Source organism: Physeter macrocephalus, chromosome 9 (assembly GCF_002837175.3).
Source record: "Physeter macrocephalus isolate SW-GA chromosome 9, ASM283717v5, whole genome shotgun sequence".
Taxonomy (NCBI): Eukaryota; Metazoa; Chordata; class Mammalia; order Artiodactyla; family Physeteridae; genus Physeter; species Physeter macrocephalus.
Window position 1 is genome coordinate 11,182,635 of NC_041222.1, and position 20,240 is coordinate 11,202,874.

At 51.8% G+C, this 20,240-nt stretch overlaps 1 protein-coding gene across 1 annotated transcript in view; it reads left to right on the forward strand.

Moving 5' to 3' along the window:
- AKNA (AT-hook transcription factor) overlaps window positions 1-20,240 on the forward strand; it is a 35,565-nt gene that overhangs the window by 12,243 nt on the left and 3,082 nt on the right. The window contains exons 6-19 of the mRNA XM_028493598.2: window positions 1,324-1,451; window positions 1,922-2,132; window positions 3,639-3,793; window positions 3,894-4,073; window positions 4,905-5,151; window positions 6,519-6,625; window positions 7,257-7,468; window positions 9,287-9,449; window positions 12,425-12,601; window positions 13,262-13,377; window positions 14,030-14,176; window positions 15,635-15,730; window positions 17,330-17,446; window positions 17,737-17,929. Of these exons, the coding sequence (XP_028349399.1) occupies window positions 1,324-1,451; window positions 1,922-2,132; window positions 3,639-3,793; window positions 3,894-4,073; window positions 4,905-5,151; window positions 6,519-6,625; window positions 7,257-7,468; window positions 9,287-9,449; window positions 12,425-12,601; window positions 13,262-13,377; window positions 14,030-14,176; window positions 15,635-15,730; window positions 17,330-17,446; window positions 17,737-17,929 (2,249 nt within the window). The remainder of the gene's footprint in view (window positions 1-1,323; window positions 1,452-1,921; window positions 2,133-3,638; window positions 3,794-3,893; window positions 4,074-4,904; window positions 5,152-6,518; window positions 6,626-7,256; window positions 7,469-9,286; window positions 9,450-12,424; window positions 12,602-13,261; window positions 13,378-14,029; window positions 14,177-15,634; window positions 15,731-17,329; window positions 17,447-17,736; window positions 17,930-20,240) is intronic.

The following is a 20,240-nucleotide window of genomic DNA, read 5'->3' on the forward strand; positions in this document are numbered from 1 at the left end:
GGCAGCAGCCTCGGGGAGCCCGACCAGGACAGGGAAGCCCAGCGACTAGCACCTGCCCGGAGCAGTTCCCTCCCAGGTCTCTTTCCTCCTACCCTGTGACCTCTAATAGATGCCTCCCCTAGACAGGCCCCAGGGGAAACCAGCAGGTCAGGAGCCCAGCTGATGCTCAAGGCGCAGAACGGGGTGGGGAGAGGAGCTGAGGGACGGTGAGCAGGGCACATGCTACGCACTCGGTTTGATAGTTTTTACTGTTAATATTATGTTACTAAGTATTACGTTATTATATAGATGTTACACACATTCTCCAATTACAAAATGTGATATGGATTGTATTACCTCACTGAGTGGATGCTCAAGGACCTTGAAAATCAATACCATTCTTTTTCTTCCCCCTCTCCTGATTCCCCCATATGCAGGGCGATTGAGAGCTGTTGGAAGATAAAGCTTGACTGGGGGCTAGACTCTAGCTTGTCCTTGGCCTCAGTCTATCGTCAGCGTAGGATGAGTGAGATGAAGATGATAAAAAGCCAGTGAAAATGAGCCCACCTCCCATAGTTTTAACCTCCCATGAGTTAGCTGCTATCATGTTTACTGTGGGGACCTAGCATAATCGTTGGGACCATGGGCTCTGGAGCTAGAGGGCCTGGGTTCATATTCCCGACTCTACAACTTGCTCACTCACTGTGTGACCTTCACTGACTTAAGTAACCTCTCTGTGCTGTAGTGTCATCCTGTTTAAATGAAGATGATAAATTACCCCTCTCATTAGGTTTATGTTGAGGATTAAACGAATAATGCAAAGGGCTTTAGACAGAGCCTCAATGCTCCATAAATGTTCGTTATCATTATGAACAGTACGATGGTGATGATAATACCATCTGTTGTGATAGTCTGTAAGGATTTGGGAAAAGAATGATTCATGTTCCAAAATCCACTGTTTTGAGAACCAAGGATGAGGATGTAAGGTCTCTCAAGTACTAGGTCCTTATGGGGATATAGTGATAGCATATTTGACACGATGACCGTCATGGAACATTGGGTTCTTCCTGGGTAGACACCCAGGAAGGTCTGGTACCCTCTGGGGCTGGTGCCAGTGCTCTAAGCCATGCCTCTGCCATACCAATCTGATGGCAGGGAGATTGACCAGAGTGAGCAGGCTCCAGAGGGTACCAACCCCAGCCTTCCAGATATTCCAGGGCCCGGAGGCCTCCACTGTCCCAGAGCCCCTCCCCTCCCCCAAAGAGCTGTCTCGTCCACTGTGTCTGCAAGGATGGAGCCCACGGGGGCTGGGCACTCAAGTCTTCCTGGACTGTCTGTTTTCAGGTCTTCCAGCAGCTAAAGGCTGCCCACGTGGCCCTGGAGGAGGAGTATCTGAAGGCCTGCAGGGAGCAGCACCTGGCCCAGCAGCTTGCCGGCTCCACGGGGACTCCCGGGAGATTTGATCCCCGCAGGTACATGCTAGGGAGAGAGGCCTCCAAGGACAGATGGGTCAGGCCCTGGGTTCCCACCAGGAGGGGGACAGTTTGTCCTCATAATTCACACACTAGGGGACCAGGGGGAAATCCTATCCCAATTAACAACATGTCCAGATGGGGAATACTTGAAGGCTGAGATTTGTGTCCTTTTGAACTCCCTTCCATGAGAAGTGACCTTGGAGATAAGAGTTAAAGCCCCTCATTGGACAATGGGGAAACTGAGGCCAGAGGGGGAAGGGATTTACTCAAGCTCCTGCAGCCAGGTGGTGGCAGAAGGGGACTCAGACTGAGGCCTCCTTATTCCCAGCGGCGTCCACTTTCACCTTGTTGATTTTGCTCTCCACATAATCTAAATTATGATGTCAGATGCACTCGCCATGGGCATCTCTGGGGCCTCTGCTCTGAAGCACAGCCTCCCAGACCTGCCTGATGTTTCCTCATTCCAGGGAGCTGGAGGCAGAGATATTCCAGCTGGGAACTCGCCTAGATGAGCTGAAAGACCACATAGACCAGAACCAGCAGGAGCCTGAGCCAGCCGGGTCAGACTTGGCTCTGGACAGCTCCCCGGCCATGCCCTCCCCCCACCAGCCAACGGGCCTGCTGCCCCCTCCTTTGGAACAAGCCCCCACGCCAGCTATCCAGACCCTCTGCCCTGAGGTACCTCTTTGCCCAACCGTATTGGACTGTTCCTTCATTCACTGTTTTCTCCATTCATTAACTTCTTCATGACATATCTGAGAAGTTTGTACCATGTGCCAAGACTCATGACACATGGTGGGAATTCAGTAGAAAACAACTGAAATAATAGGTGGCCTGTACCCTCATGGAGTTTTCTGTCTAGTTGAACTAGTTACCCAGTTACTTAACTATAATTTTTTTTTTTTTTTTTGCGGTTCGCAGGCCTCTCACTGCTGTGGCCTCTCCCGCTGCGGAGCACAGGCTCCAGACGCGCAGGCTCAGCGGCCATGGCTCACGGGCCCAGCCGCTCCGCGGCATGTGGGATCTTCCAGGACTGGGGCACGAACCCGCGTCCCCTGCATCGACAGGCGGACTCTCAACCACTGTGCCACCAGGGAAACCCCTTAACTATAATTTTGATCAGTGCTCTGAAGGAGAATTATGAGGTTCTACGAGAGTAGATAACAGGGTAACATATCTGAGTTTAGGGAGTCAGAGAAACTTTCCTTGAGGAAGTAATGTTTAAATGAGATCTGAGGGTGAGTAGGAATTACTAGGTGCAGAAAAGCCATCTGGCAGGAAAAACAGCCTGTGCAAAGGCCCTGTGGTTAGAGTATGGACCCTGAGGGGGGCAGTTGTCTAAGAGGCAGGGGAGACAGGCAGGGGAGGGGAGGAGGCTGGGGAGACAGGCAGGGGCCTCAGGATGTAGGTGTGTGGGTCACATCAAGGGGATGGTCTTAAGCTCTGCTGGGTTTTTCAGCAGGAGAAGATACCAGAGGATTTGCAGGTAGGTCAGAAGCGGGGAGGTGGCGGGGCAGATGGAGAGACATGCATGGACTTGAGGGAGGTTTAGAAGGTACATTTGACTGGACTTGGATTGGTGATGAGAGGAAAGGAGCAAACGATGACCTCCAGGCTTCTAGCTTTTAGTCCTGGGTGGATCTGGGGACTATTCACAGAGGTGGCGACACTAGAGAAGGGCTGTACATCGAAGGGGCTTTGTAGAATTCTCTCTAGCCCACGTCACAACCCAATGAGAGACAGTCATCTCGAGTGCATCATCTTGAGGGGCTCCCCTGCTCCCATGGTGAAGGTGTTTTGAGGGGCTGGGTGTCCATGTTGGAATGGAAATCTGGGTTCAAATCTAGGCTCTGCCCCTCACTTCTGTGTGACTTTAGACAAATCATTTGAGCCTCAGTTACCTGTCTGTAAAATGGGTTGTAATAACCTAGGTACTGGTGGGATTGTTGTGAAGTGATGTCTGTACAGCGCCTGGCACGTAGCAGGGGCTCAATCAATGGCAGTCAGTATCGAAGATCACATGATCCAGTCCCTACTTTTGCACACATAAAAGGATGATAGGTTAGTGAACCGAACCTATTTCTTACTCTTTGGCACCCAGCGTGAGCCTGGCATAAGGTGGGTCCTTACAAAGTGGTCTTAGATGTCTGCTGAATCTCTGCCCCTCCTCCTTTCTGGCCCCAGCTCCACACCATCAACACTGGCCCCCACCCATTGCACGTGAACTTGGATCTGAGCGCTACCAGCAATGAAGTAGAGGACAGGCCGCTGGGCCTCCCGATCCTGCTCAGGCACAAGGAGCTGCGGGTGGAGCAGGATCTCCACGGCCTCCTAGAGCGGTGAGTGCCCACCAGGAGTGAGGCCAGGGTGGTGGGTCCAGTGGTGGGATCTTGCTGGCCCTGCTGGGCAGAAGTCACGCTCCTCTGTGTTCTTCTGCAGGTACCTCAGTGTGAAGTCTCTCCCAGAAGCCCTGAGGCTGGAGGAGGAGCGGGGGGAGGGGCAAGGCCACACCCTGGAAGTTGAGGGGCCAGCTTCAGCTCCAGGAAAAGCAGCGGCCACCAGGCTCCCCACCAGACAGCCCCCAGCACAGGCTGAGAGAAGTCACGGGGGCCCCCTCGAGTATGTCCATGAGCCTTCCCCGCTTGTCCCACACCAGCTCAGAAACCGCAGGGGTGGAAATTGTCATAGTGAGCTAGACATTTTAGAAACGGCCTTCCTGACCTGTAGCTCAGTGTCTCTCTAAAACGTACAACATATCCCATTGATAGCATTTGAAATGATTGGGTGTTGTGGGACGAGGTTTCTGGTAGGACAGATGCAGCGTTAAATAACGTTACTCTTCTTCTCAGTCTCAGACATTCCATGTACATCAAGGAGAAATCTCAGTTAGGGCTATTATGTCTTCAGTGCCTCTCTTGATCTTCCTTTAAAAAGAGAGAAAGAGAGAGAGAAAACAAGCAGGCCTCAGGCCCAGAGCCTTTACTAGGCAACACGATCTATCTAGACCATGATAATATTGTTTTCATGTTCCTTGTATTTATTTGCAAAGTTAGTTTCTATTTGTAACATGAAATACTGGTCTTCTGTTTATAACAGTGACATAAAGTCTTTTTGAGTAGATTGAAATTGATGGAAATGTCTGGAAGAGTGAAGGAAGGCAATTCCAGAAGCCTGGGAAAGGATGCTTTAGCGCATCTCCTTCCACACTGTTTCTGCTGCAGTGTATAGGGTGGGTTTTGTAGGCATCCCCATTTTACAGTTGAGAAAAGTGAGTTTCAGAGAGGGGAGGTGCCTTGCCCAAGGTCACACAGCGAGAGGGTGGCAGAACCAGGGTGGGCACGCAGGGGTTCCTGACTCCAGAGCTTGTGCCCTAGACTGTGTGGCTACCGGGACAGGGCTGCCCGGCCCATGCCAGGGCTCAGGGCCAGTGTGCCTCTCCTTCCCTGCCAGGGAAACCATGGAGCAGATGGCGTCTGTGAAGCCAGCAGACTTCCACGCATCTGTGGCCAGAGACAGGCACCTGCAGGGCCTGGACAAAGCTGAGGCAGCTCCTTCAGGCCCAACCAGGCCCCCCCCACCTCAGGGCACCAAGTCTGCGGAGTCCCACCAGAGCAGTCTCACCAGCCTAGAGGGAAGTGGCATCTCTGAGCGCCTTCCACCGAAGTCTCTGTGCCAAGCTGGCGGGCCCCACCTGGAGGTATGCGTCTGCACGGGGCATGGGCTCAGAGCCTCGGGGCCATTCCCTGCACCTCCTGGAGGCTCCTGCCTCCAGGCCTTTGCTCAGAATGCCTGCTACTCCTACCCCTGCCAGTCACAACCCTGCCAACATTCAGGGCTTATGCCATAGCTCCCCACACCCCCGTCCCTCTGCCAGGAGCTCCTTTTTCTCCTCCGAGAGCTTGTGATTTGCAGGAATCACAAATCACTGTGGAAATGTGACTTATGTGATGGGTCCTCCCATAGAAAAACACATACGTATGCATGTACATACATACACACACACACACACACACACACACACACACACACACACACACACACACACACACACACCCCCCTGTAGTCCTAATGAGCCTTATGTGATGGATCCTCCCATAGAAAAACACATACGTGTACATGTACACACACACACACACACACACACCCCTGTAGTCCTAATGAGCCTTATGTGCTGGATCCTCCCATAGAAAAACACATACGTGTACATGTACACACACACACACACACACACACACACACACACACACACACACACACCCCTGTAGTCCTAATGAGCCTTATGTGATGGATCCTCCCATAGAAAAACACATACGTATACATGTACACACACACACACACACACACACACACACACACCCCTGTAGTCCTAATGAGCCTTATGTGATGGATCCTCCCATAGAAAAATACATATGTATACATGTACACACACACACACACACACACACACACACACACACAAACATACACACACACACACACACACACACACACACACACACACACACACCCTGTAGTCCTAATGAGCCCATGGTAAGGAGTCTGTACTCAACCATGAACTCATTGAGGGCAGGCACCCGTGTCTCTCTGTTGGCCATCTTTGCACCTTGCATTAGATGCAGTGTGTCGGAGGTGTGCATATTTGATCAAGTTTATTTTCCCAATTCATCAGGCCCGGGCATTTCTGCAGTCAGGTGGGACCATGGTGTTCCAGGCCCAGCCCGGAAGCCGTGTGGACATGAGAATCCCATTCCCACCACGGGACGTTTCTCCTCCTCTTTCTATTCTCAGCTCAGGATATCTCTCAGTATCTCTGCCAAGGGCCCTGGCTCCCACTCCTCAGGAAGCGGGACTTGCTCAGGGTCTTCTCGGGGCGTGGAGTCCCTGAGGTTGGCTGGGTGCTCGTGCTGCAGGACCCTCACACCCTGGGCCCGGCTGTTGGGAGCTGGGCCAGCCTCCCTGTCTGTGAGCCTCTGGAATGTTAAGGCCCAGGCCAGGACTTGGGAAGGGTTTCCCAGTGTGCCTCAAGCACGTTTCTCCGATCTAAAGGGACGCTGTCTCTTTCAGGAGCCCTGGATGGCATCCCCCGAGACAGACAGTGGCTTTGTGGGCTCAGAAACCAGCAGAGTGTCGCCCCTCACTCAGACCCCAGAGCACCGGTTCTCCCAGATCAGGTATCCTGGGGACCCCATCAGTGTCACACACCTGAGATAGCCTGAGACTCAGAGGGCCTGTGAGCTCAGAACGGGGACAGATGGCCTGGGCGTTCTCAGAGCCCACACTTCATCCCCCCAAGGATGGTTCATTTCCCCCATCTTATTGATAGAGGGGAACTAAGGTTCAGAAAGGGAACGTGACTTGCCCAGTGTCACTCCGCCAGTCATTGACAGACTGGGAAGTAAATATTTGTTGAGCAAATGGTTGATGAAATGGTGACTGAATAAGGTCTGTAGGGAGGGTGGCGTGACAGAGCCACCAGGTAGAGTGATAGTCTCCAAAGCTGGATGCAGGCCCCTCGGGCTACCCAGGGCTGCCTGGGAAGGAAGGATTACAAATTTTATTTCTTTGTATATTATCTAAAAACTAAGTTGAGCTTTATAATTTTGTGTGAGTAGGCAGATGTACAGTTCTGCAGTTTATAAAGAAAATGCGTGTATAATGGGGGTGCATCCTCAGAAATACTGTACTGCCAGGGGTGCCAAGTCCCAAAGGTCAGGAGTTCATGGTTTAGCGCGTGGAGGGTCTCGGCGGCTGTGGCCTCCTTCTGTGTGACCTCAGCGTGTCTCTCCCTCCATGGTCTCCCAGCACCCGAGGGACATTAGCCCAGTCTTTCACTCCGTCTGTGCCCCGAGATGCAACCTCCCACCACCAGACCAGGGGTCTTCCGGTACCCAGAAGAGCCTCTGAGCCCATCATACCCAGGAGCCGAGCCCAGAGGCCCCCACCTGGCCAGGACAGTCCTCTCGGGCAGAGGGCACCCAGCTTCTGCCTGGAGCGGGCACTGGCGGCTGAGATGGGTGAGTGGATGCATCTGGGTTGGCCAGAACCTGGGGGTGGCTGGATTGCATGGGTTAAAAAAATCAAATCCACAAGACAACTTGGATTACCCTTTAGATGCAAAATATCTTATAGGTTCGTTGTAGGAAAATTTGAAATTGCAGGTAAGGTGGACAAAAGAGAACAAAAGAAAAAATAATAAGCTAAAAACCATCACTGCTGACATTTTGGTGTAGAACCTGTGAGCTGTTTTCTTTGTCAGTGTGTGTGTGTTTATTTACAAATACTTAAAATGGAAATGGGATATTATACATGAATGTTTAATAACCTTTTTTTTTTTTTTTTTTGGCTGCATCGGATCTTAGTTGCAGCACACAGCGTCTTCGTTGCGGCGTGGGCTTCTCTCTAGTTGTGACGTGCGGGTTTTCTCTCTCTAGTTGTGACGTGCAGGTTCCAGAGCGCGTGAGCTCTGTAGTTTGCGGCACGCGGGCTCTCTCATTGAGGCGCACGAACTCAGTAGTTGTGGCGCGCAGGCTTAGTTGCCCCCCGGCATGTGGGATCTTAGTTCCCCGACCAGGGATCGAACCCACGTCCCTGCACTGGAAGGTGGATTCTTTACCACTGGACCACCAGGGAAGTCCCAATAATCTCCTTTTTTGCACTAAACACTGTGTCATGAACACTGTCTATAAAATCCGTGATTTCATTTTTTACCTTTAAAAAGTGCATGTGAACTTTTTATTGAAATAAAACATACAGGAAAGAATATAAATTGATGAATTTTCTCGAAGTGACCACAGACCAAGGAAAACTCAACACGATTAGAAGCCCAGACCCCCCTCAAGCCCTTCCCAGTCACTCCCACACCTCCCAAAGGTAACCACTATTCTCAGATTAACTTTGCCTCTTAAGGTTCACCATGTAAAAATTTTAAATTAAACTTTAGTTAAAAGTTTAATTAATTAAAGAGTCACATGCAGTTGTAGGTAATAATACACAGAGATCCTTCCCCCAGTTTTTCCCAATAATAATATCTTGCAAAACCATAGAGCAGTGTCACAACCAGATATTGACGTGGATTCAGTCAAGACACAGAACATTTCTACCGTCTCGGGGTCCCTCATGTTGCCCTTTTATAGACACAATCACCCCCTCCTTAACTCCCGGTAACCACTAATCTGTTCTCCATTTCTGTAATTTTGTCATTTCAAGAATGTTATAGAAATGGAATCGTATAATATGTAACCTTTTGGGACTGGCTTCTTTTTCACTCAGCATACTTTTCTGGAGATTCATCTAGATTGCTCCATGAATCAATAGTTTGTTCCTTTAAATATTGCTGATTAGTCTTTCAAGGGCTCATTGTTTTAATGCATGGGCCAGATGAGTGGTTTGTAACCTCTGGTCACCCAGCCCTTTGAGAGGCTAGTTAAAGTTTCGAATGCTCCCCCAAGAAACATGCACACAGGCAAAGGTGGAGGGCGGTGGAGGCTCCGAAGCCAGTCCCAGAGCACCCTGGTGATGCACAGAATCTGGGGGCCCTCGTGGGGGAGCAGGGGGCTCTTTGCAGGGGGAAGGCCCTGGAGACTTGGATCTGATGCCGAAATGGTGGATGGTGGAGGGAAATCTAGTTATAAACAGCTCTGCAGGCCCGCTTTGCTCCCAGCAAAAACCACATCTTCTTCCTGTTTTGAGGGTCATCGACCTCCATAGGAGCTTCATTCGTGACCTCAGCCAGGCCCCATCTCTTCACCCCCAGCACCCTTCCACCCGCACAGGTTCTCACTTCAAGGGTCCTCTCTGTGTGAACTCACTCTGGCCCCTTTCTGCCTCCCTAGTGGTCCCTGGCTCAGAGTTCAAGGGGCGAAAGCAGCTTTCTGAGCAGCTCCCCCACGGCGCGACAATCAGCCCACCCCCGACCCTGGCCCCTGCAGCTGCCGTTCCACCCCACGGGCCCGCAGAGACCACCTCCACCTTCCTCCTCACCAGGACGGGGCGAGAGTAAGTTGCATACTTGGGCGCTGCGGATTCAAGCTCATCATAGAGCCGGGAAGCACGGGCTTTCTAGGGTCTCCATCCAGTGGCGGCTGTGCTGAGGCCAGACGGACCCAGGCATCCTGCCTCCCAGCTCAGGGCTGCTCCTGTGGGACGTCATTGATCTAGATTCTGAGGACACTTCTCCAGCCAGTGGGAAATGACCCAGAGGTTCACCTTGCTGGTGCTAAGACCCCTCTGCCTGTCCCCCAACATTTCCCTTCCAAGACAGGTCTGCACTTCCCAGGGGTGTGTTTTCTGCAGTTTACGCATTCATTGTATGCACTGAGAAGGGACAGTTTTTTCAATTTTTTCTTTTTAATCCAAGTGCAGTTTTTCTACTGAGAAAGTTTTCTCCTTGCTTCATTAAACAGAAATGGGAAAAGAGGTTAGTCAGTCCTCTTACTCCTCCTCTGAGTAGCTTTTGGCCAATAATCTATCACAGGCCTTTGTTGGGTTGGGGTGTTGGCTTCCAGGCCTGAGTTTAGTAAGTTCACTCCTGCAGTCTCCTCTGATATCTGCAGGGGAATGAGAGGCTTATTTACCTACAGTATGCCAGCCCCTGGGAATACAATAGTGGGCAAGAGAGTCCTTGAGCTCGTAAGGCTCACCATCTTGTAGGATGGACCAAGAAACAGGTGGTTGCACCCCCAGTGTGATGGCACAGGGCTGAAGCACTGTGGGAGCACAGAGAAGGGGCATCTAGCCCAGTCAGAGGCTTCAGGGAGGGCTTCCCGGAGGAAGTGGTATCTCAGCTGAGACCGGAAGGAAGAGAGATGGAAGAATATCCCAGCAGAGGGAACAGCATGTGCAAAGGCCTAGAGGTGAGAGAGTGCCCGCCACCTTTTAGGCACCAAATGATTATTATAGCCGGATCCTCAAGTATGAGGTGGGATGTTAAACAACAAAAGCAGAGAGGAAGACAGGGAGACCTGGGGGAGATCTCGGAGGGCCTCAAACACATGTGGTTAGAAGTTTGGATGATGGCTCTGCTCAGGAAAGGTGCTCACTGAATATTCATGAATGTAGAAAGTCTCATCTAAGGACAGTGAGGGAGGCTTTAAGCCAGGGAGAGGCGTGGTTGGGTTTCCGTTTTAGAAAGAATTCTCTGACCACTGTGAGGGTGAGAATAGAGGCCAGGGGATTGCTGAGAAGGCTGCCGCACCCAGGAGAGAGGTTATGGGGCCAGCGGGGAGGGAAGGGAGGTGCATTTGAAAAGAGACAATTAGGCATTGGGCCCACAGGACTTGGTTAACTTTTGGGGTGTTCAGGGAAAGAGAAAGGTTTAGAATGACTCACATTGCTGGCTGGCCAACCAGTTGGATGCTGATGCGGAGATGGGGAACCTAGGAAGGGGGAGTAAAATTGCAGGGAAAGAGGACTTTTAAGTGCCAGCTGGCACTCAGTCACTAAAGGATTAGGTCAGGAAGACGGATATCCTGATAGAAACAAGCCAGAGAGGACAAGTGACACCTAAGGGGGTATTCCAAATCCCAGGCTCTCGTTCAGCGGCCTTTGGCCTGGACAGGGAGCCAGAGCCGCCCCAGTCCTGCACCCATCACGGGGCCTCAGCCCTGCCTTTCAGGGGTTAGCTGGTGACCGGAGTTCTCACTCTCCTGCAGCCACCACCCTCATGGTTTGCCTTGGAAACCCCAACAAGCGTTGCCCTGGGAATTGCCAGGGGAACCAACTGCCCTTAGGCACACACAGCGCCAAGCCATAGCCAGAGGGAGGTCTCCCGCTTCCTCTCTGCACCCATCTGAGAGCTGATGTCTGCTGAAGGCGGCACCAGGAGACACTCCCCCAAGAGTCCAGGGGCCACCAGGCAAGAACTAACCCTGAGGGGAGCCCTCACCCCAGAAGCTGGTTCAAACAGTAGACGTAGAGCCTGCATCAGCCTGGAGGACAGCCATGCCCAGCCCGGACTCTGATGCCCTGTGTGTAGGGGGGTTTGTGTGTAGCAGTGTCTGGGTGGAATTGGCTGCTGCAGTGCCAGCGACACCCTCAGAATGAGACCCTAGAGATTCGGGGACCGATCGGGGAGAAATGCAAACAGGATTTACTCCCAAGATGCTAGTGGCTCATGAGATGCCTTGCCAATCACAGGTTGAGCTGTGTTTGGGGGCTTCCCCAGGATGACAGCAGCCTTGCATGTGGCACCCCTGCAGCTTCCAGCCTGCTCACGTTCGGTTGGTGATGGGAAGCACCGTGTGTCTCTTTGTCCCTTCTCCACACACACACCTTTACTCTGCTCCCTCTGGGAGCCTGGAGGCCAGCTCAGTGCCATTCTCTGAGCATCTATGAGGTCTCAGGGGTTGTGAGATGGGGAGGCCCGCTCCTTGCCTGCCAGGGGCTCGCTGTCTAGTTGGGGAGACAGATAAACAAGCATCTTCCGCCAGGAGCAGGGAGATGGGCTTGAACAACGTAGGAAATGTTTGGGGGAACCCAGGAGGGGGTGCTGAGCAAGGGCGGGAAGGAACCAGGCAGGAAGGAACCAGGACAGATAGTTAGGGTTTCTACAGACAGAGGTTGAGGAAGGGGAGGGCAGCCCGGGGGCTGAGGCAAGTCAGAATTGAAATTTTAAAGTGCACCTTGAGCCAATGCCCTCTCTACTCTGCATCCTCATCTCTATCTTGAGAATTTGTCACTGGTGTTTCAGTATAGTTACTCAGAGGCCCTGCATGCTAGGTTGGGTAAACCTCAAAGAAGGTTCTGCTTTGCTCACCAAATGTGCAGGGAGGGACATGAACTCAGAGGGGTGTCACGATATGTAGCAAGAAAAGCAGACACACAGGGAAGTTCGAGAATCCACTGACAGCAGAGTTGGACGGTGCCTGCTGGAAAAGGACAAAGACCTGGCATCCAGGCAGCACTCAGGCGGCGTCTGCAACTATGTTCATTGTGCATCTGTTCTTTCTCCTGTCTCCACCCCTCCACCCCAGCCAGGCCATCCGTGAGCTGCAAGAAGAGGTATCCCGGCTCCGTCTCCGGCTGGAGGACAGCCTGCACCAGCACCCCCAGGGCAGCCCGAAGCGCCCAGCGTCCAACTTCGACCACCCCACCCGGGCCCGGGACCAGCCAGCTGATTCCTCAGCCACTTGGGGCTCCCATTATGGCAGGTGGGTGAACCCCAAACTCCCGCTCCTATGCCCTGGTGAGAGCTGCAGAAGGTAGAGTTGGCCAACCTCTGGCTCTCCCCAGACATGTGGACTCAGGCACAGCCACACCCCTCTCTCGCTTATTCACTCATTCATTCACTCTTAACATCTTTTTTTTACCATGTGATATTTGATACATAGAAGAATATATTAAACATATGTGTTAATAATAAAGCATGATACAGTGAATATGCCTGAACTCACCACCCAAGTGAAGAGCTAGAACATTTTCAGGACGCTCACCCTCTCACCCACTCGCTCAGCAGCTATTCACTTATGATGACTTATAAAATCATCTTTAACTAACTAACTTCTGAGTATTTCTATTGGAGGGCACTACGTTAACGTTTTTCATGGACGTTGTCTCATCAATCCTTCCAACAACCCTCTGAAGTCATTGCTCCTATTATCCCCATTTGACAGATGAGGAAACTGAGGGGCAGAGAGGCTCAGAGCCATTTTCTATGAGTCTGACTCCAGAGACTTTGGTGTTGACTTTCGTATTCTCCTCTTCCTTATGTTATAAGCGTTTCTCTGGGTTGGGCTTCTCACTGATCATCTTTAAAGGCTGCGTGAAACCTCATCCAGTGACATCATCTCTCTCTCTCTCCCTTTTGCTAGTAAATCCACAGAGAGATTGTCTGGTGAGCCTGGGGGTGCAGAGCAAGCAGTCCCCGCAGGAAGGAGGCAAGCCAGGTCCTCCCTGGTGCCTCGGGAGGTGCCTCGATTGTCCCTGAGTAAGTGACCACCCGCCTGGACTGATTTTTGGAGGCCACAGTCTGGGCATGCTGGCTAAGTGGTCAGGGACCACAGCAACAGCCCTAGAGGAAACTTGGAGAAGGTTTCGGGTGTCTTTTTTAGGTAGCTGTGCTCTGAAATACCATGTACTTCTAATGACAGCAACAGTATGCTATGCACGTACTATGAGCTGCGGTTTCCGTAAGGGCTTTGTGTACGTGTATCATCTTGCTTAATCTTCACTGCAAGATGGGTCGTATTATCCACGTTCTGCAGATCAGGACACCAAAGCCCGGAAGCACAAGCGACTTGCCTGAAGGAATATGGCTCTGGAATCAGTGGCCCCAGCTCACTCCTTTCTAGCTGTGTGGCCTTGGCCAGGTTGTTTACCTGCCCTGCACAGTTAAACGGACAGCTAGCAGTGCAGTGATGATAGCGTCCGCTCCTGGGGTTGCTGTGAGGGTACGTGACATGAAGCACGCCAAGCATTTAGCACAAGGCCAGGGGTCCAGATGTCAGCTGTGATTACTTAGGGGCAGAGCTGGGTTTAAAATCTACGCCTGCCCCAGAGCCTGAACTTGTGATCCACCCATTCCCTAAACTATGTGACCCCCACCCCCTCCCCCTCTGATGCCCCTCTTTCCACCTCAGGTTCCGAATCTGAGCCAACCTCCCCCAGGCTGTTCTCCGAGAGGGGCAAGACCGCCGAGGACAGTCCACAGGCAGCTCGGGATAGAAGGAGAGGAGTGGGTAGCACCGGTCGGCCAGAAAGGGTCACCTTCCGGGGCCAATACACAGGTGGGCCAGGAGGGGGCGCTGGGTGGGCATGGTCGCCAGGTTGGTCTCTGTCCTGAGAAGGCTCTTCCATTTAGCCATTGAAATACTATCATTTTTTTATGAGTTGTGTGATACAAAAACATCAGGGAGTATTGTCTCTTTGAATCTGGGTGCATTTGTTTATTCATTCACTCAGCAAACAGTTTCTGAGGCCTCCCCTTTGTCGGAGCCCATGCTTGGTTCTGGGGAAGCCCATTCAGCTGGTCATTCATGAAGCAGTTTAGGGAGAGCTTGATGTTTGCAGGACCTGGGTGACAAGGTGAACACGGAATCACTCCTGGACTGCCTTAAGGTTCTGATTCCCCAGGGGGCCCTGTGTCTCACGGACTGGGTACCCGGCACATAGTAAGGCTTGAGGTGACACATAGTAGGATTTCAGAGTGCTTAACATTAAAACAAATACGGATACGGCTCCTACTTTCATGAATCTGACTGCATAGCAGAGAAGACCAGTAACAAATCAGCAATTATAGTAAATGTGTGAATTATAGTAAGTAAATTATAGACGTGGCTCTCACCCATACCTCACTGGGAGGGAGGGCTGTTAACCTCAGATACGGAAGGCTGAGTGATGCAGAGAAGGCAGGAAATGAGATACCATATCCCCCAACAGAGCAGATAGAAGCCGAGGGTTAGAAGTGAAAGCAGCAGCGTGTCCAGGGGCCCCAATGCAACACACACAGAGTATAAAGTGGGGACCCTGCACGGCAGAGGAGAGAGAAAAAGTAATTAATCAGGCAACATCCTGAAGGTCTTATTTGAGACTCAGGGATGGACGAGGCAGCGGATGGCAGGGCTGGGTGCAGACCCAAGACCCTGTCCAACCTTCTGATAACCTTGAGCACTTGACATCTGCGGGCAGGATACCTCACAGATATGACCCCATTCAGTCCTCCCAACAAGCCTATGAAACCCACAGTATGACTATCCCTATTTTCCAGCTGCTTGGAGCACAGAGAAAACACCACTGACTCCATGCCCAAGCCATTCTGTTCCTAACCAGCAAGCCAGGGTATGGGGGAGTAGCATCACACTTTGTCATTGCTTATCATGTCTTCCTGGCCTGCTTTCCAATCCTGACTGAGCTTGCATTTGTTGGTTGCTTCTGTATATCAAGAACTAGGCAGCTGGTCCCTAAATAGGATCTGAGATGAAACAGGAGTCTGGAGAGAGCTTATAATAAACAGACAGATAAATGTGTTTTATGTATATGTGTATATGTACATGCACAATTATATAGCTACATATTTATGCACATATATCACGTGTGTGTGCACGTGTGTGTGTGTGCATGAGAAAAAGATTGAGAGGGAGACTATTAAACCATTTGGAGGAAGAGGAGAGAGATCCTTATTCTAAATCGTCCCCAATTCTGCATCCACGCCCAGCTGACACTGACTGTTCTGGTTTCTTCCCCAGGCCAGGAGTACCATGTACTGACCCCCAAGACTGTCCCAAGAGGCAGTGGCCCAGTCTCCTGTCCCCACTGCCGACCCACTAGGACAGAGGATCCAGGTAGGGGATGGTACCTGAAGAAGCGGCCAAGGCTATGAGGCTGCAGCTTCTTGCCCTTGGCCTTGGGGGTGCAGTGGGGCCAGACATGGGCCACGCTGAGCTCTGTGCGGGTCAAGATACAGACAAGGGAAAGAGATTTTTTTTCTGGTCTTTTTAGCCCTCCCAGGGAGTCCTGCCCTCACATCTATTCCTCCAGGTGCCTTCCCTGAAGCCACTGTCCTTCACCTTGACCTAGAGAAGACATGAACATGATTCCAGAAGGTCCTGATGCGGGGAGGGGTGCAAGCAGCAGGGGGGCAGGCAGCATTGATTGTCTTATCTCCCCTCTGTCCTCCCTCCACTCCTCACCCTTTCCCCCAAACCCAAGAGTTTAGGGGAAGAGTAGTGGGGAGAGAACTGGCCTGAGAATATGGACACCAGGTTCTAGTCCCAGTTTTGCCACTGACACGCTATGTGACATTAGGCACGTTCCTTAGCACCTCTGAGCCTCGGGCTCCACATCCATCATGAAAGGTTTGGAGATGGTCTCTGAGGCCCTTTCAAGCAATAACGATGGTAATGATGGAGCTGTCATTTATTAAGCCGTTACTATATACAGGGCAACATGCTAAGGGTTGTACAAACATTAATCCTCACAACCCTATGAAGTAGGTTTTGCACATTTTATTACTATGTCCATTATATGAGTGAAGAAACTGAGGGTCAGAGGAGTTAAGTAACTTGCCCAGGGGCACACAACTTACAAGTGGTAGAGTCAGGATTTGAACCCAGGTCTTTGTGACTCTAAAGCCCTGGCTCTTCACCACTGTATTGCTGCGCCTTTGCTAGAGTCCCAACAAGCCTACCACTCTTTCATTTATTCAGCACCTTCCCATACTGGGCCCTGGACCTTGTCCCTAACAAACTCTTCAGCTAAGCAGACAAAACAGAATGGTCAGAACTGGGATGGGGGAGCACAGGGTGGGGCTAGGGAGCACATAACTCAGCCCGGTGGGTGGTGGGGCTTCCCAGAGGGAGTCATGCTGAGCTGAGGCCTGAAGGAGAAGCAGATGGGCCCTGGAATTCTCCCAGTTGTGGTGCTGAGGATTTGTACAGGAAGAGAACCAGGATGCCCACTCTCCTCCTGCTCACTAGGCCTCCACTGACTCGCCCTGGTGCCCAGGGGCCGCTGTGGGCTGGTCCCACCTGGAGAATGGGCCTGTGTCACTGTGGAGGATGACCATAGGTACTAGGGCTCCAGTTGGGAGAAACAGGCTTGAGATCAGACAGAGGACCACTGCTTCCCAGCTCTGAGACTTGGCAAATTATTCAACCTTTTGGAGCCTCGGTTTCCCCATCTGTAAAATGGGGGAGTGATGATGGTTGCTAGACCAGTGGCTTGTTGGATTTGATCAGCTAATGCGTGAAGACCCTGAGCAGAGGGCCTGGCTCAGGAGATGCCTCTCGATGTCATGGTTACCATCAATATTGCTGTCACCAGTGGAGGCCGCTTGTCTCCTCTGCAGTGGTCCCTGAGGGAAGCTCAGTGCTGCGGGAGGCTTGTGGGGGCCCAGTGACTTAGACATAATCCTCTCCTGACGTCTCTGCCTCCTCTTCCAGGTGATGCTGGCACCAAGGACCCACTGGGACCATCTCACACTGAGACCCAGCGATGTCCCCTGTGTGGTCGAGTTGGGTCCTCCTCCAAGGGGAAGGGCCCAGACTCAGCCAGCTCTGGTAGGGACAGATGCTCCGTCTCTTCCCCCAGCTCTCCTGGATTCCGGTGTGGGCCCCTGGGAGGGGGCATTTAGCCGGGGTGGCAGCTTGCGCAGTCTGGGATGGAGCAAACTGGACGAGAGTTGGAGCAAACTGGACGAGAGTTGGCTTCCCCAAAGCGAGGCACTCCCGGCATGGCCGGCCCCGTGTCCAGCTCTAATGGGGACTGGTGGGGCTGGGAGGACCCTCTGTTCTCTGTTAGATCTTCCCAAGTGGTGAGACTGTGTCTCTCTGGTGTCCCTCCCTGACAGCACCAGAAATGGCCGCCACCAGGAGAAACGCATCTTCTACCTCCAGCCCCAAACAAAGGAGCAAGCGGGCAGGGTCGTCACCCAGGCCGCCTCCTGCACTGTGGTATCTGGCTGCCGCGCCCTCTGCACCAGCCCCTCCTGCCTTTGCCTACGTCTCCTCGGTTCCCCTCCTGCCTTATCCATCAGCCACTGTGTAAGAACCTTCCGTTCCAACCCTCCTAGCCTTTCTGTCTGAATTGCTTAATAATTAGCATTCAGACCTGAGTTGGGTAGCTGAGAACTCGGGCACTGAGTAGTCCTGTGTTTCCCCCTGCCAACACTCATGCAGTCATTCAACAAACCCTGAATGCTTCCTGGGCACCAGCGAGAGTGCTTGGCCCTGGGGACCCAGCAGTGAAGGAGGCTGGCAGAGGGCCCTGACCTCTTACAGCCTCAGGGGGACCTAGGACCTTAACCATCTTCCATCTCCTTATGGGACTTCTCAGCAAGCAAGTAATACTTTTTCAAAAACTAGGCTTTATTTTTAGAACAGTTTTAGATTTATAGAGAAATGGAACAGATAACACAGAGAGTTCTTCTGTTATAAACATCTCACCTTGATATGGTATAGTGCAGTTAGTGAACCATTATTAATACATTGTTATTAACTAAAGTCCACAGTTCATTCAGGTTTCTTAGTTTTTACCTGAAGTCCTTTTTCTGTTCCAGGACCACCCCCCACAGCCCCACAGGTTACCACATACATTTAGTTGTCACATCTCCCAGGCTCCTCCTGGCTGAGACAGTTTCTCAGACTTTCCTTGTTCCCGATGGCCTTGACAGTTTAGAGGCATACTGGTCAGGTCCACGGCCAGAGGAGCAATCACTTTTTACATGGATTTGGATGTACTATCAGTCAAGACAGAAAAAGCACAGCAGTTGAGACGCAAATGGTCCAGGCTTTAGAGTCAGAGTTGTACTGGAATCCTGTCTGCCGCTTATTAGTGGTGTGGCCTTGGTAAAGCTACTTCCTGTCTGAGCCTCGCTTTCCCCATCTGTTAAATGGGGTCAGAGTCTCAGTCACATACCGTTGTATGAGGATTAAATGAGGCAGGTGGCAAGAGCCCCACGAGCTGTTTGTGGGGTTCGTAGTGCAGTGCCAGCAAATGCTCTTTGCTGAATAAACAGCAGCTTTTGTCATCACAGCAAATGCTGCTGCTGTTAATATTGTCATTAGTAAGAGGAAAAAATGAGGAAAGGTGGCTTCAACATGACGGGATTGTGCAGGAAAAAAAAGGCCTGGACCCTGGAATTAAGAGATCTTTCTTCTTCTCCTGACTGTCATCAGCTAGTTCTGTGCCTCAGCTTCCCTCACTGTAAAATGACACTGGGTCAGGGGTCCTCTTCAGTGGTGTGTTGTCAGAAGCCTGTGTCTGTGAGCAGCAAGAGGCCAGAGTTTCCATCAGGGCTGCTGCTTGGCAGGAGCAGAGGCCCAGGCACCATCCAGCTCCGTGAGGAGTCCTGCCTACAGCGCGGTTTCTTGGCTTTCCTCTCAGCTGAGACCGGGTGGGTCGTTAAGGAACCCTCCGCTCCGGCAGTTAAGAGAGGCCATACTGCATGCTCAGGCCTCTGATTCGTTGGACAGGAAAGGGTTTGCCTGGAATTTGGTGGCCCAGGAGAAAGCTCTGAGCGTCCACGGTAGCCATGGGTCTCTACTTCTGAAGCCATTCCAGATCCTTCCAGGCTCAGACCTGTGGGCGGAACTAACCAGGTTGGTGTCCTCAGGCCTGGACAGGCCGTGGGGAAGGGGGAAGACCCTGAGCTTTAGTGCCCAACAGACCAGGCCAGCAGTAACCAGATAACCTGGGGCAGGTCACTTTGTTCCTGTGCCTCAGTTTTTCCCTCTGTGAAATGGGTTGTGGTGAGGATTAAATGAACTGATGCATGGCAAGCCCATAGTACATAGGAGGTGGCCAGTAACCATAGTGCTTCTAATGCTACTGGAATTGGGGCTGATGCCACCCTGAAGTTTCTCCAGCTGCTCATCAGCAGGACTGAGCATGCTCAGTGGCTGAGGCCAGGAACCCTTAGAAAGCTGAATGGGGCTGTGCTGCCACCTGCTGGCCAGCCACCTTATAGCCTCTGCAGCAGAGGCTTTCTAGCCAGTTTTTTGGTTTTGGGGGGTTTCTTGGTTGTTGTTTGTTCTGTTTTGTAGCTTCTGCCCTAGGGGGAGTTTGGGGTAACTTTCAGGCCAGGCTGGTCATCAGAATTATCAGAAGGCAGGGGTGTGTGGGAACCCAGTAGTTACACCAGCTAGTCTGTCCTTAAAGGAGGGAACTGGATTCAAGAAGCCCATTCATTCAGTTCAGATGATACATATCAGCATCTCCTGGGAGCTAATTAGCTCTGGGTTTAAATCCAGTACTGCTCCTTCCAGCTCTTTGACTCTGGGGGAGTCCTCAGTAGCTGACATTTACAGAGCACTGGGCATACAGAGCTTTTAACCTGAATTTTCCTATTGGATT